We start from the raw sequence: 14,662 nt of genomic DNA on the forward strand, positions 1-14,662 counted from the left end.
CACAAAGTAAAACAATCAAACGCACTGGATCAACTCTTTATGTGGAATACCGCACAAGAGTCCCAACTGCTTCCAACCGTCTGGAGCCAGTGAGACTATGGCATCCACAATGAGGGGGGGGGGGTGTTGTGGTGCAAGAGGTAATTGGAAGTACAAATCGCGAGGCTGTGCAACAATATTTACATTATCTAAATGATGCATTGATAGTCCAGAATTGCTTCCATTGATAAGCTTTCGAATTTCACTGGATAATACTAGAAGTCGGGATTTATTTCAGTTCACAAATTCTGGGATAAGTATTCCTCATTGCCCGAAACACTAATGGAAGGAAATGATTATGATGAGTCAGTAGACTTCTTCAAATTATCACCAAATAAATACAAAAGATTGTCACAGACTGCAGTTCAGTTTTGTATGGTACCTTTTGTATATTTTTTACTATTCCTATGTAAAATCCCCTAAAAATGGGGTTAATAAATAAATATTTCGGGAAGCAGAAACGCGTTCAGAGAGGTGAACTTATAAAGCTCCCCTAACCTAAAAACACTGGAGCCGGCTTCTAACTAATATAAATAAATAATATTCTTACCCATCTAAAACAGCCTTTGTAGGACTGGACTTTGGAACTGTAAATAAAAACATATTTATGAAATCAACATAAACGGCGTTGGAAATGATTCGATTAACTATTGGAAGAATAAATTCTAAATTAATCGTACCAGCACGTACCGGAAGGATTTTGCCCAGCGATTTCGGGACATATTTGGTGTTAAAAATGAAGGTTTCATTTTGCTATCCGATAATATTTTATTAAATCATTAATAAAAAATATATATTTCCATCACACAACGCTACTTTTTTTAACCTAGCGGGTCACTTGATACGCAAAGCATCTCGTTTCAGCAGCACCGGACAGACGCGCGCTCTATCTCTTCCCATAATTTGATGCTGCAGTGTACAGTGGGAACGTGTGATATGAAATGCGGTTGGGATTCTTGTACGGTATTTTAAACATCATCGGACTGCAAAATGACATCTACATGTTTAACTTAGAATGTTCTCAAGAATCGCTGGTTTACATTGTTGTGGTGCGTGCTGATATATATTAATGTTATTCACTTTTCAAAGCTTGCTATCATCCGTTGATTAAGTGAATTAAACTGAACAAATACTTGTACACGACACTCGACTCACTCGGGATGCATTTGGGAACGGGTCCGTCCCACCGGCCGCGCTGGCAGCTCAACGGTACTAAACTTTCTCTACTGACGTGCCCTTCCTTGCACGAAGGATGAATCGCTTTCCCATCAACGATGTTCATTGGGCAGGTGGTTGGTATATTGTCGGAATCATAGCAACCGAAGTTCACAGTGTTGGATTGTTGAAGGCTGCAAGTGACTGGAAACAAAAATAATTTAAACTTTTGACATGAAGATTATAAATTAAATTAAAAACCACAGTAAATTAAACTCAATAAACTTTTTTAACCTAACGTAAGTTAAAAATAACAACAATATTGCATAAATTAAATTTGCATGAAATACAATATAAAGGACCCTTGTGATGAAATAGATTTTTCCCCCCAAAAGAAAATGTATTTAATGAAAGCTTAACCTCAATTACTTAGAAATCATTACACTAGAGACACCTAGCGAATATTATTGGACTAACTAGAGGAAACTGTAATTAGAAAAAGGGGCGTTTTAGTGGGATGTGTCTTTCCAGATTTATGATTAAAATTAACCAATCATAGATGGCTTTTGACAGGACAAAGGAGTAATCTACGTTGTTTATTACATGGGAACGCGAGCATCAACTTGAAGGATTAATGTACTATAACCTAAACACATTCACATGCAAGACTTCATTGGTCGAGAACTGGGGGTATAAGAAACGAGGAGAGATTGATAAAAAGTGACACAAAAGGATTGATTGTAATTTAGAATCGAATAAAGTATCATAGACTGTTATCTGGGAAGAACAAGAAACTTTTAATAAGTGAAATTTACGCGTAGAGTAGACTCAGGAGAACCTGGAAAAACTGTGTAGGGAGGTGAGAACAAAACAAAACAGTGATTTATTTAGAGTTTGGGATGATGTGGGGAAACTTTAACATTTGTACACAGTTGACATTTGTCACATGAGAACGGGTCGCTTCTACGATTCGTTCTTAAGTTCAACAGCTCGGCTGTGGAACGAACTGCCGGCCTCTGTGTTTCCTCCCTCCTACAACATGGGACTCTTCAATACCCATGTTCACTCCTTCCTCTCCACAAAAAGACCCTCCACACAGCATCCCCAAAGATGACATAGGCCCTGAGGGAAATTATTTTCTTCAGGGCCTCCTGTGTGGAGTTAATATAAAAAAAATAAAAAAAAAAACTACGCCTACAGATCAATAAAAAACACGCGCAATCGATATGCAAATTTGAGAAGTTCGCACTAGACAATTACCAGGCAGGGGACCAATGGTTCTGGATCGGTGAAAGTGAATACAATGGCCTGATTCATAAATACATATATTTATATTGAGATAAACAATACAAGACCCACGCTCGTTAGGCAGACGATTAAGTCGAAATTGAGCAATTAAAATAACACAGAATTTATGTGGCTGTTTATATAAAACCAAATACATTAAAATGGCAGGCAGACACATTAGCTAAAATTGATGACTGAGGTACAAAAATTTCATGATAATGGCTCCATATTAATAAAAAATTAATGACTATTTTTGAGAGAACAAGATGCAATACGGGTAACACCTTAATATTTAATTACTTCACAGTGGCAAACCGGTGAAAAGGAGCAAAAATAATGTTCATTTCAGGTCTAATGACATTAAGGTGGATAAAGATTTGAGATGTTTAGAAGTACTGACTTACGCTTAACCTAAGGTAGAATTTCAGCCGAGATCGGGGAAGGGAAATGTAGGCCGCCCCAATAAATAAAGATAAACACTAACAAACATGATTGGATTGAGGGAATCCAGTGCGAACATGAACTTGCCTGCTAATACAGGAACAATAGTGACTGAATTATGAAACGCAATCCCGAAAAGAACAAAAATTAGTGGGAAAATTCTTTAGAAAATAAAGAATGAGGTAAGAAACGTTGAATGTGAAGTGTGCATAGGGAAAATATTGTAATGGACTGATTATATTCCCAGAAAATAAACGAAATTAAGCACAGCTAGAAAAACACATTTACTTCTTTCAGAAAAATGGGACAACATACTATCAATAGCTAACCCAAATTCAGCATTAGAATTATTTTATAAAACTCTAGAAGCTTATATTTCGAAGAGTACAAATAAAATTGTCATCGCTAAGAGAAATTATAAAAAAATTAAGCCTTGGATCACTGTAGGACTAATAGTCTCTATTAAACAAAGAGATAAATTATACAAAGAGATGTTAAATTATCAAAAAGCCTGTCAAAAAAATAATACAAGAATTATGCCTTTCATGAAAATGAAATATTTAATGTATAGAAATTTACTAAATAGGTTAAAAAACGTGGAATATTATTAACGAAATCACGAACAAAAAAAAAAGTATCAACCGATGTCAATGAGATTATAATAAATGAAAATATTATAACTGACAAATCGGCCATTGCAGAAAACTTTAACAACTTTTTCACAAATGTAGTAGATCAAGTACTTGAATCTTCTAGTCAAATTGATAATACAATACCCGTAGACTCATATTTACACTTAGACTCAACTAACGATTCAATTATCTCCTTAGAATATTTTTCACCCATCACAACAGATGAAATTGATAAACACATTGACGGTCTAAAATCAACAAATTCTACAGGAATTGATGGTTTATCAGGTAACACACTAAAAAAAATAAAACATTACATTTTAACTCCATTTCTACATATTTTTAATATATCTTTGAAAGAGGGAAATTTTCCCGAACAATTAAAAACCTCTATCATAATACCAATCCACAAATCGGGAGAAACGCACATATTAGACAACTACAGACCCATTTCCTTGGTCTCAAACCTCTCAAAAATATTTGAAAAATGTATCAAAAATAGAATAATGAATTACCTAGAACAAAACAAAATTCTGTCCCAAAATCAATATGGCTTCAGAAAAAAACTAAGCACTGAAGATGCAATATTCGATCTGACTAAAAAATTATACACATCTGTTGATCAAAATAAAAAGAGTTTAGCTATATTTCTAGACTTAAGAAAAGCTTTTGATACGGTAAATCACAATCTACCTACTTATAAAAAAAAATGAATCAAATAGGTTTAAAAAATGATTCACTAAAAATTCTTACTAGCTACCTCAAAGACAGAAAACAAAAAACAAAAATAGGGGATTTTTATAGTACTGAAACAGGAATAAAAAATGGAGTACCACAGGGAACTGTGCTTGGCCCAATTTTCTTTCTAATATACATAAACGATTTGTGTGATGTTATAATCCCTGGTAAAATTGTATCTTACGCTGATGATACAGTAATAATAGTGAATGGAAAATCCTGGCCTGAAACTTTTTTGAAGGCAACAAAATGTATTACATATGTCTCATCATGGCTAAAAAGTAATAGACTCTTCTTAAACTATAATAAAACATTTTACCTAACCTTTTCTAAAAATAGTAAAAATAAACCCCCCAATAACCTTAAAATTCGAATACATAACGTTAACTGTAATCAAGAAATATGCTCATCTTGCTTTGAACTCGGAAAAGTTGAAAAGATTAAATATTTAGGTATTGTTATTGATACAAAATTAAATTGGCAGTCACAAATTAATAATACCGGCTGTAAATTAAGATATCTTACATACACATTTTACAGACTAAAAGAAGTGCTCAATGTTGAAAAACTGAAAATTATTTATTTTTCTTTGGTGCAATCTTCACTCATATACGGAATAATAGGATGGGGCGGTGCGCTTCATACACATATCAAACCTTTACAAATAATTCAAAATTATATCATCAAAGTTATGTATAGTCGGAAAAGAACATTTTCAACAGATGAGTTATACAAAGAATCTAAAATATTCTGTCTCCGTAAACTATTTATTTTGCAAACTATGAAATACATCTTTAAAAACAAAAATAAATTCGAAATAAATGAAAACAGAACCAACATTAGAAATAATAATGTATTTTATACCCCCCAAACGAACACGAAACAAATGCAAACACACTGCAGTTTCATTGGACCTCGTACTTTCAATCTTTTACCGAAAAATATTCAAGTGATTACTACACTTCCTCAATATTTAAAAGAATTAAAATTATGGCTTTTCGATACAGCAGTTGAAACTTTTTTTATTTAATTTGTATCAATTTATGTTTCTCATAAAATATTCACCATATATTACACTAAACACTTATAACTTCACTATACACTATTATAAACACTTTTTATACAAACCGCTTAGACAAAATGTAATCTTGTTTTTATTATAATTATTGTTTATTTCTAGGTACAATAAAATAATAATTTAAATATATTACCCACGCACAGGCTGCGCCTTAGTGGGTTCCCATAATTCATATTGATTTATATAATATTGAATGTAATTAATGTAAAAATTAGGAAAAATAAAGGAATTAAAAAAAAAAATAAAAAAAAAAGTGGGTGTGTCAAGCCTACGCAAGACAGAAGTGAAACTTCTAGTTTCAGCTGATGCTTGGCGTGGCGCAGTTCGCTGGTGTCTGAGAGAGAGGAAAGAAGAGAAGAGAGAGAACGTTCGTGAGCGGCTCCCCCACCTCAACAAGGTTTCACTTCAAAAATGCCACAGCCGAGAATCGAACCTCGCTTAACTGATTGAAAGCCAACCACGCTGAGCACCAACTGTAAGCAAAGCCGCATAAATTGATTATATTATGTAGGTTCTGAAAATATGAGAGCTTGTTATGTTTTATAATGTTACCTACATCACACCCAAAATATAATATATTTTTAAAAATAATGTACAATGTACAGAAATAGAATCCCACACAAGATCGCGTAGTGCGCTCTAGCGAACGGATATTTTATCAGAGGGAGATAGTTTTAATTTTTTTTTCTGTAAATTATTACATATTATCAAAATAATTAAATTAATTAAATAAATGTAATACAATTATCATAATATACGGATTAGATAATAATTTTAATCCAACACAATAACGCAAAGCGCGCTCTAGCGGAGTAATGTTTTATCACAGTGAGATAAGTGTTTTTATTATTTTGCAATATTATTTTCTTTTAAAAAATGTTCTGACCTACTAAAAAATAAGATATTGAATGAAAAAGGCGTTAAAAACAAAAAAATAATGTGCGATGGCCGAGAATCGAACTCGGATCAACTGCTTGGAAGGCAACTATGCTGACCATTACACCACCAACGCCAGTTGTCGGGATGAGCTAAGAAGCATTTATATGTTACTTCAAAACTTTGACTAGATCAAATGAACTTTAATCGGTGGTGGGGGTACCCGCATTTTCGTTTCGGTCATGAGTCGGTTTTACTCCGGTCCTCGAAATTGCATGACGCGCGTAAAGAAGTTTCACTTCAATAAGATATTGAATGAAAAAGGCGTTAAAAACAAAAAAAAAATGTGCGATGGCCGAGAATCGAACTCGGATCAACTGCTTGGAAGGCAACTATGCTGACCATTACACCACCAACGCCAGTTGTCGGGATGAGCTAAGAAGCATTTATATGTTACTTCAAAACTTTGAAAATTATTACATATTATCAAAATAAATAAATTAATTAAATAAATGTAATACAATTATCATAATATACGGATTAGATAATAATTTTAATCCAACACAATAACGCAAAGCGCGCTCTAGCGGAGTAATGTTTTATCACAGTGAGATAAGTGTTTTTATTATTTTGCAATATTATTTTCTTTTAAAAAATGTTCTGACCTACTAAAAAATAAGATATTGAATGAAAAAGGCGTTAAAAACAAAAAAATAATGTGCGATGGCCGAGAATCGAACTCGGATCAACTGCTTGGAAGGCAACTATGCTGACCATTACACCACCAACGCCAGTTGTCGGGATGAGCTAAGAAGCATTTATATGTTACTTCAAAACTTTGACTAGATCAAATGAACTTTAATCGGTGGTGGGGGTACCCGCATTTTCGTTTCGATCGTGACTCGGTTTTACTCCGTCCCCGAAAATTCATTACGCGCCTAAAGAAGTTTCACTTCAAAAACCTTACGACGAACTCTATGAAAATAATTAAAGGATACTGATCCAGCCCTGCAAATACAGAAAACAAAGGACAAGAAATTTAAGGCGTCACCGAGATATGACTATGTCGTCCGAATAAGTGACAAGATTTAGATATCCGAAATTAATGGGAGATATGTTCAAATTTACGAGTTGATTAATGATCTAATTGTCTGAACGATGAAATCGACTTAAGTCATTTTGGTATTGAAGACAGTATAAACACGGGTGCACAGCGGATTTCGGGAGAGTTTTGTCGAGAGTTTTGCGGAGCTTGGAAGTGCGAAAGGTGCGATTACGCGTGTGTGTACGTCTAATCAGGTAATTAATCAAGTCCCTGGACTTTGTATTGTGAAAAGTAAAAAGTGTTAAATTCAGTTTTTTTAAATCTATTTGAAAATCCCATCAGTGAAATTTTAAAAAGTCAGTTTTAATTTAATTAAACAGTGTTGATAAAATAGAGTTTAAATTCAGTGATTTTCAATAAAAGTTAAAAATTTAAATTCAATGGTAAAAGAAATCTCTTTAAAAAAATCCCATCAGTGTAATTTTAATAAGTCAGTTTTAAATGAATTAATCAGTCTTAATAAAATAGAGTCTAAACTCAGTGATTAAGAGTGTTAAGTGTTAAAGGTGCAAGTGAATGGTGAAGTATTTAAATTCTGAAATATTTATTTCATTCAAAGTGAAAAACATTTAAATTCAATTTAAGTGTTGTATCGGAAATCTAAAGTGAACGTGATTGCGAATTGATATTTAAAAATAGATTATGATTTAGTATCAATTTTGTTTAAAAATATTAGTAGTAAATACTTTCATCTTATTATTTTTTTGATAAATTAATGTTTTAAAGACAAGATTTTATTTATGCATAGCACAAAGGATAACAATTATTTTTATAAGCAATAATTGTTCGCCTGAAACACTCATCCACATTGAAAAAATCTCCTGATAAAAAATACATGACGCCAACGGGACTCGAACCCGTGTCCATTCGATTTCTCAGGTGAAAAAATGTAAAAAGCAGTAATTGTTGAATGAAACACTAGCATATATTGAATATTTTCTCGGGTAAGAAATAAGCCCCCATAGCTCAGTGGTCAGAGCTTTCGACCGGAAATCGAATAGACACGGGTTCGAGTCCCGTTGGCGTCATGTATTTTTTATCAGGAGATTTTTTCAATGTGGATGAGTGTTTCAGGCGAACAATTATTGCTTATAAAAATTACTTTCATCTTAGTTTAAAAGGAAAAACAATTTAGACAGTTCGAAAAGAAATAATAACAAATACTCATTCCTTTGTTCTAAAAGTAACAGTTCGAAAAAAAAATAACAATGATTGGATTTGAGTTAATTTAATCTCTTTGTGGTTTTATTGTTCAGTTAAAATAAGTGCGAAGAGAATTCGGGGAGTATTAAAAAAAAGTGAAAATTTAAAAAGTTAAAAGTACACGTAAATGTGCCTTATTGTCTGTCAGTTACGTTAGTGCAGTTATAATAATTTTACGGTGACAGGTGTGGAAGAATGACGAGTTTTTAAGAATAATTAGCAAGATTGTTTATCCCAAGGGATAGTGAAGTGTTAGTGAGCCCGAGTCCGGAATTTTTACCAGATGTGGACATCTCATCGGCGGTCGCAGCAACCTACCCGTGTCTCTCGTCACCCCGTACCGATACGTCAACCCCGGTGCCGCAAAAAAATGCAGTGTCAGTGAGCCCGAGTTTGGCATTTGATAATTTCTACCAGATGTGGAGACCTCATCGGCCGTCACATACCGATATTTCAACCCCCGCTGCCGCCACCATGCTCGCCGTTACCTTTACCGGCTCCGTTATAGACGTCTGTCGGCTATACGACCTGTCCGTGGTTCGGTCACTGATTCGCTCACGACCATCGCCCCTACAAGATGACCCATACAAGACAATCATCTGGCAATTTCTACACCCCCGCTGCACCGCCCCCGTGCCCCTACGCCCTAGGAAGGACGAAATCGAAATGAAGCCGCGTCTTTTGTCTTCTGCCAATATGAACTATTACAAACAATTATGCAGTGATTAGTGTATTGTTATAGTGATTATAATACTTTTTGTTTTAGAATTAAGTTTTTTCATTTGGACATCTGGAATAGTTTTGATGGCGTTAGGATTAAGTTAAATATTATACTAATTTGTATGTTAGTGATTTATACCTAAGTATCAGTATGTTAGACTAGATAAGCAGCTCGTAGAAGGGAATGGCCGACACAGGTGTCGATGAGGCTCGCTATCCATCACATCGCCAACCCTTCGGTGGCGCAAAGAGGAGGAAGGAACTCGAACAATGTCGAATTGCTACGTGGAATATTAGAGGAGGTATGGAAAGAAAGATGAATGAATTGTGTGACACGATGGTTAGCAAATATTTGGACATACTTTGTGTAACAGAGAGTATGAAAAAAGGGAGCGGTACAATGCAGCATAATGATAGGCTCGTCATTTGGTCTGGGAGACCAGATACAGAGAGGGCGTGTCAGGGTGTTGCAGCGCTACTGTCTCCCAGAATGATTGAATGTATGTTGCAGTATGAATGTGTAAGTCCGAGAATAATGTGGATTAGGTTCAAAATCGGTTTGACAAGGGTGTTTCTTGTTGTTTGTTATACCCCTGTCAATTCTGAGAGTGACGAAGAGAAAGATGATTTTTGGACTGATGTGAATGATGTGATGAGACTGAAAAATATTAATGAAAGGATTATAATGGCAGGCGATTTGAATGGGTGGGTAGGAATTAGACGTGACGGATTTGAATCGGCCTTAGGTATGTTTGGGGATAAAAGAACGAATGACAACGGGAACAGAATACTTGAAGTATGTTTAGAGTGGAACCTGTTTGTGTCCAATACTTTTTTCGATCATAAAGGTATCCACCAATATACGTGGGAAAGAGGAAATGAGAGGTCAATTATCGATTTTGTAGTAATTGACTCTAGGTTGAGAGCCGTTACCGAGGACACGAGAGTTTTCAGAGGGGCAGAGGTTGAAACTGACCACTTTCTGGTGGTGTCGAGAGTAAACCTCTTTCGCGGTTGGCGCTCTAAAGTGAAAACGGTACTAACTCCAACAAGAATCAAAATAGAAAAACTACAAAACGATAATGAGAAAAGTAAGTATGTGAATTGTGCAGAGATGAGATTGAATGAGAAAAAAATGGATGGTCTAAGCATAGACGAAACATGGAACCACATAAAAGTGAGTCTTTGTGAATCTGCTAGAGAGGTGTGTGGAATAAGTACGCAAGGTAGAAAGAAAGGTGATGCATGGTGGGATGATGATATTAAAGCACTGGTCTCAGAGAAGAAGAAAGCATGGTTATGTCTGATTGCGGCTGGCAGTGCTTCCAGCAAAGAGAAGGATCGAGCGAAAGAATAGTATATAAGGAATGTAAGAAAAAAGCAAGAGTTGGAGTGAAAGAACGAAAGAAACGCCTGGAAGAGGAAGAAGGAATGAAAATGACAAACCATTTCCAAGAAAACATTAAGTTGTTTTGGAAGGAAGTCAAAAGGTCCCGGTGTGGCCCTGAAACCGGAAGCATGAAAGTAATAAAATCGAAAGATGGAAAAATGTTGACGAATGAGGAAAAAATAAAAGAGAGATGGATGAAGTATTTCGAGGAAGTCTTTGAAAGCGAAGTGAGTGACAGTGATTCTAGCGGCGAATCAGATATGAATGATGATGGACTGAATGTTACCGAAATTAGCATGGATGAGATAGAAAGATCAATTAAGTGTATGAAGAATGGTAAGGCTGTCGGTTTCGACAATATTGCTGCTGAATATTTTAAAGGAGGTAGCCGTATAATTCTCACATGGTTGTGCAATCTTTTTAACCAATGTTTAAAGGAAGGTTACACGCCTTTAGATTGGAGAAGGGCAGTGATCATCCCATTATACAAAGGTAAAGGTAGCAGAAGTCGGGGACGCCCGAGGAAGACATGGCACGATCAAGTGAATCAGATACTTGAGTCGGGCCATGTCAAGAGTCAGAATAATAGAAGAGTATGTATGAGACGATTTATGAATGTGAATGAGGGAAGGAGTGTGTGCCAAGACCGAGTTGTTTGGCGGTCCGTCCTCTCTGCCTACCCCTGCGGGGAAACGGCGTGATGGTTAGTTAGTTAGTTAGTTAGTTAACATTTTCTAAAAAGTTATGAATTAATTTGGTTCTAAATGTATCAAAATTTAAAACGAAAATATCAGTGACATCTTCTATTAATTCATTGCTAAGTGTGTGAATCCTTTTCGTGGCAAAATTCAACACAAAGTTGTTGTAAAATAAAATGATCCATCTAGAATGATAACGCCGAGGTCGTTGAGTTCAGATACTCTTTTAAGATTGATATTATTAAGGAGGTGTTTGGTAGAAACTGATCGTTTGGCATTTGTCTATATTTAAGTTTAATTGGTTAATAAAGTTTATTTAAGTTAATTTTCAGTTTCGTTTGATCAGAAGATCATTCAATTTAAATATCTTTCATCGGCGAGTAGAACAAACTGAATGTTATTTAAAATTAATTAAAATGTGAACTGTGAACTGTGAATGAAATGTGAATGTGAACCACTGTAAACATAAATCATGTATATTGTAAAAGCCTTTTACGGCGTCTAAATAAATAAATAAATAAATAAAATAAATAGAATTGGTCCTAGATTGGAACCTTAGGGGACCCTACTTAATGCAAAACAAGTATAGGAAGATGTGGATATAGTTTTTACAGGTTTCCTATTTGATAAATAACTTCTAAGCCATTCGAGAAAGTCTCCTCTTATTCTATCTTTTCCATTAAGATGCGATGAGAAACATTATCAAAGGCTCTACAAAAATCAGTATAAATCGAATCAACTTGGTGACCCGTTGACAGGTATTGGAAATAAAATGTTCGTAAAGCAATAAGTTAGATGTCATAGATCTACCTGGCATAAAACCATGTTGATACAATGTTTTTTAAAAAATATATATTTATTTAAAATCAAATTAAATAATTATATTATTAAATTTGATTTTAATTAAATTTTAAAAAAATTTAATGAAGTTCTACGAATTAAACAGAAAAACAATAAATTTTGATACAATGTGTTTAAGTGCATGATTTTACTCAATACAATCCTTTCTAAAAGTTTAGGTAGTGTTGACATAATACCTAAGGAGCTGCAGTGAAAATGAATGTTATAAAGTTACTTCTCCAAATTTTGGGAAAGCAACCGGTAGATAAAGATAATTTGAAAATTATCGGAATAGGAAGAGCTATTATTGAGGGGGCCATATCTGGCCCCGAATTCCAGCTGTTTAATTAAGCTTGTAACATCATTTACCCACAATCTTCTCTTACGATCAACGAATATAAATAGAAATAGAAAAATGCAGACTTTATTAACATCATATGTGATCCATCAATCTAGATGTGAAAATGAACACTTTTGATTATAATTTTCACGCAACAAATATTTGACTACTTGAACAGTCTTTCGTACAGCAGAGCTTACATTTTTTATGCCATTTCTGCACTTAGAAAAATGTATTGCTAATTTATTAAGAATTCTCTTCAAATTATTGGTAATTCCCACTAACGTCAGAAGAGGTAGACTTGCTCTAACATGAAATATGGGGAATCATTTATTTATTCATCATAAGTGAGAAAAACCACGAGAAAATTTTATTTTGCACCAGGAGGGTTCGAAATGCTTTGAATAATCTATGAAATCAGTCGTACTATGAACATTGAAGGACACACATCAAAAGAACCAGACCTGCGCAGCAAAGAAAGTTTGCTAAAGTAAGACACGGCACTACTTCTTACAGCACAGTTCATTGAACGTTTGTTCTTAAACGAATCGCTTGACGCAGTGACGCTAAAATTAAGTGTGGCGGGTAAATAAAATAAAACAATGCGAGGTGCCTGTATACTATCAGATTCTTTTATTGACAAGTATATACATATTGATAGGGACAGGACCACTCCACTCCCCATGCTCCGCGCCACTTTGACTAATCTTTACTCTATGGTAATTCTAGTTAAAAACGGGATTGCATGCGTCACCAATGAATTAACAGGAGGTGGCGGCCTGATAAATATTAGGAAGCGGATTATTAGGATTTCTCATATTTTGTATAATATTACGAATGCTCGTGATGTCGACACCCTTTTGCATGAAAAACTTAATATTTATGCATTACAATAGAAATAGTCTTCCTGATAATTTGACGGTAAATAACTCAGCTTTCATGATATTTTATCAACTAATTATTATAGTTGGATGATTTATATTCAACAAAATTATAATGTATATCCCAACTCAAACACGAGAAACTTTTCTCTATTGAATTGGGTAGTTACTTTAAAAAGAAAACATTTTATTGTAATTAGTTTTTAGAACCATATGTTTTTCATCTGTAAATCTGTCATATGTATGTATTTCAAAGAAATAAAATATTATAGCGCCGTTTTTGTGAAAAATTCCCCAAAGAAATACTCAATACTCAGTAACTCAACTCCAAAAATGTCCTTATCATGGAATCCCGCACAAGGAAGTCCAGACTCAAGCATCGCACCACACTGAAGAAAGTAGTTGGCCTGTTAATCTAATGCTCAAGAGGAAACCCGGGCGCTGAGAAATTTGAACAATAGGTATTTTAAAAATCACTTGCTATTTCACTCTGCTCAGCGAGCGCGCTATCGATGTGTAGGTACCCACCCAACTAAGAGTGTGTGCATGTTACGCTCGTCTTCCCGCCCCGCATCTCCCGTCTTCCGTCCTTCATCATGTAGGTATATCTGGTGATTGTGGTTATTTTTCCGACTTATTTCTCCTTTTGTCTCGGCATATAATGTTTTTGTTTACTGGGCACTTACTGGGTCTTACTAAAATCTCTAAATAGTATCGAACAAAGTATCAGCGTCTGTCTGTTTGTGTGCTTAGTTTTTGTTTTCTTCTAAACTACGAAATGGATTTTGATAGGATTTTCACTATCATTTAAAGATTTTCTTCCGAAAGGTTTACACACGTAATTTATAAATATGTATTATGGGGGCTATAACTTACCTTTACATCGCCGACCATTTAATGTGTGTTGTGTAGATTGTGGTAAAGTAAAAAGATGTAGTTTAATAATTAAAGTTTATTGGAAGTACGTTACACTATAACACGAAATTAATATCAGAAGGATTTTATAGGAGCCGAGAACTGTCAACTGCCAAGTCGGGCTTGAAAATCAGGAATGGCGGCCGTTGACCGAAACTGGCCAGTGCTCTGTTTTTGGGTGGCAATCCCTAAAACAGTGTTTCCATGTAAAAATATTATTTAAAGTTGTTTGACAGTTCTTGACTCCACATACCTTCCCCCCAGTGTGAACGATACAGAAAAGAAAAAAACTAGGGGTTCTAAAAAATGTTACATAGTTACATT

The 14,662-nt window shown here is 34.7% G+C and overlaps 1 protein-coding gene and 3 non-coding genes across 4 annotated transcripts in view; all 4 read right to left on the reverse strand.

Annotated features, from left to right (window-relative positions):
* LOC149409986 (uncharacterized) overlaps window positions 1-14,662 on the reverse strand; it is a 174,860-nt gene that overhangs the window by 125,577 nt on the left and 34,621 nt on the right. Inside the window, exons 10-11 of the mRNA XM_089648919.1 lie at window positions 1,195-1,398; window positions 590-626 (exon numbers count right to left, since the gene is read on the reverse strand). Of these exons, the coding sequence (XP_089505045.1) occupies window positions 590-626; window positions 1,195-1,398 (241 nt within the window). The remainder of the gene's footprint in view (window positions 1-589; window positions 627-1,194; window positions 1,399-14,662) is intronic.
* On the reverse strand, window positions 6,311-6,382 carry TRNAG-UCC (transfer RNA glycine (anticodon UCC)). Its single transcript has one exon. It is a non-coding gene; the product is annotated as a tRNA-Gly (tRNA).
* On the reverse strand, window positions 6,594-6,665 carry TRNAG-UCC (transfer RNA glycine (anticodon UCC)). The gene has a single exon. It is a non-coding gene; the product is annotated as a tRNA-Gly (tRNA).
* TRNAG-UCC (transfer RNA glycine (anticodon UCC)) lies at window positions 6,966-7,037 on the reverse strand. The gene has a single exon. It is a non-coding gene; the product is annotated as a tRNA-Gly (tRNA).

This window comes from Hesperophylax consimilis, chromosome 28, assembly GCF_061612785.1.
Source record: "Hesperophylax consimilis isolate HC1 chromosome 28, BYU_Hcon_1.0, whole genome shotgun sequence".
Classification (NCBI taxonomy): domain Eukaryota; kingdom Metazoa; phylum Arthropoda; class Insecta; order Trichoptera; family Limnephilidae; genus Hesperophylax; species Hesperophylax consimilis.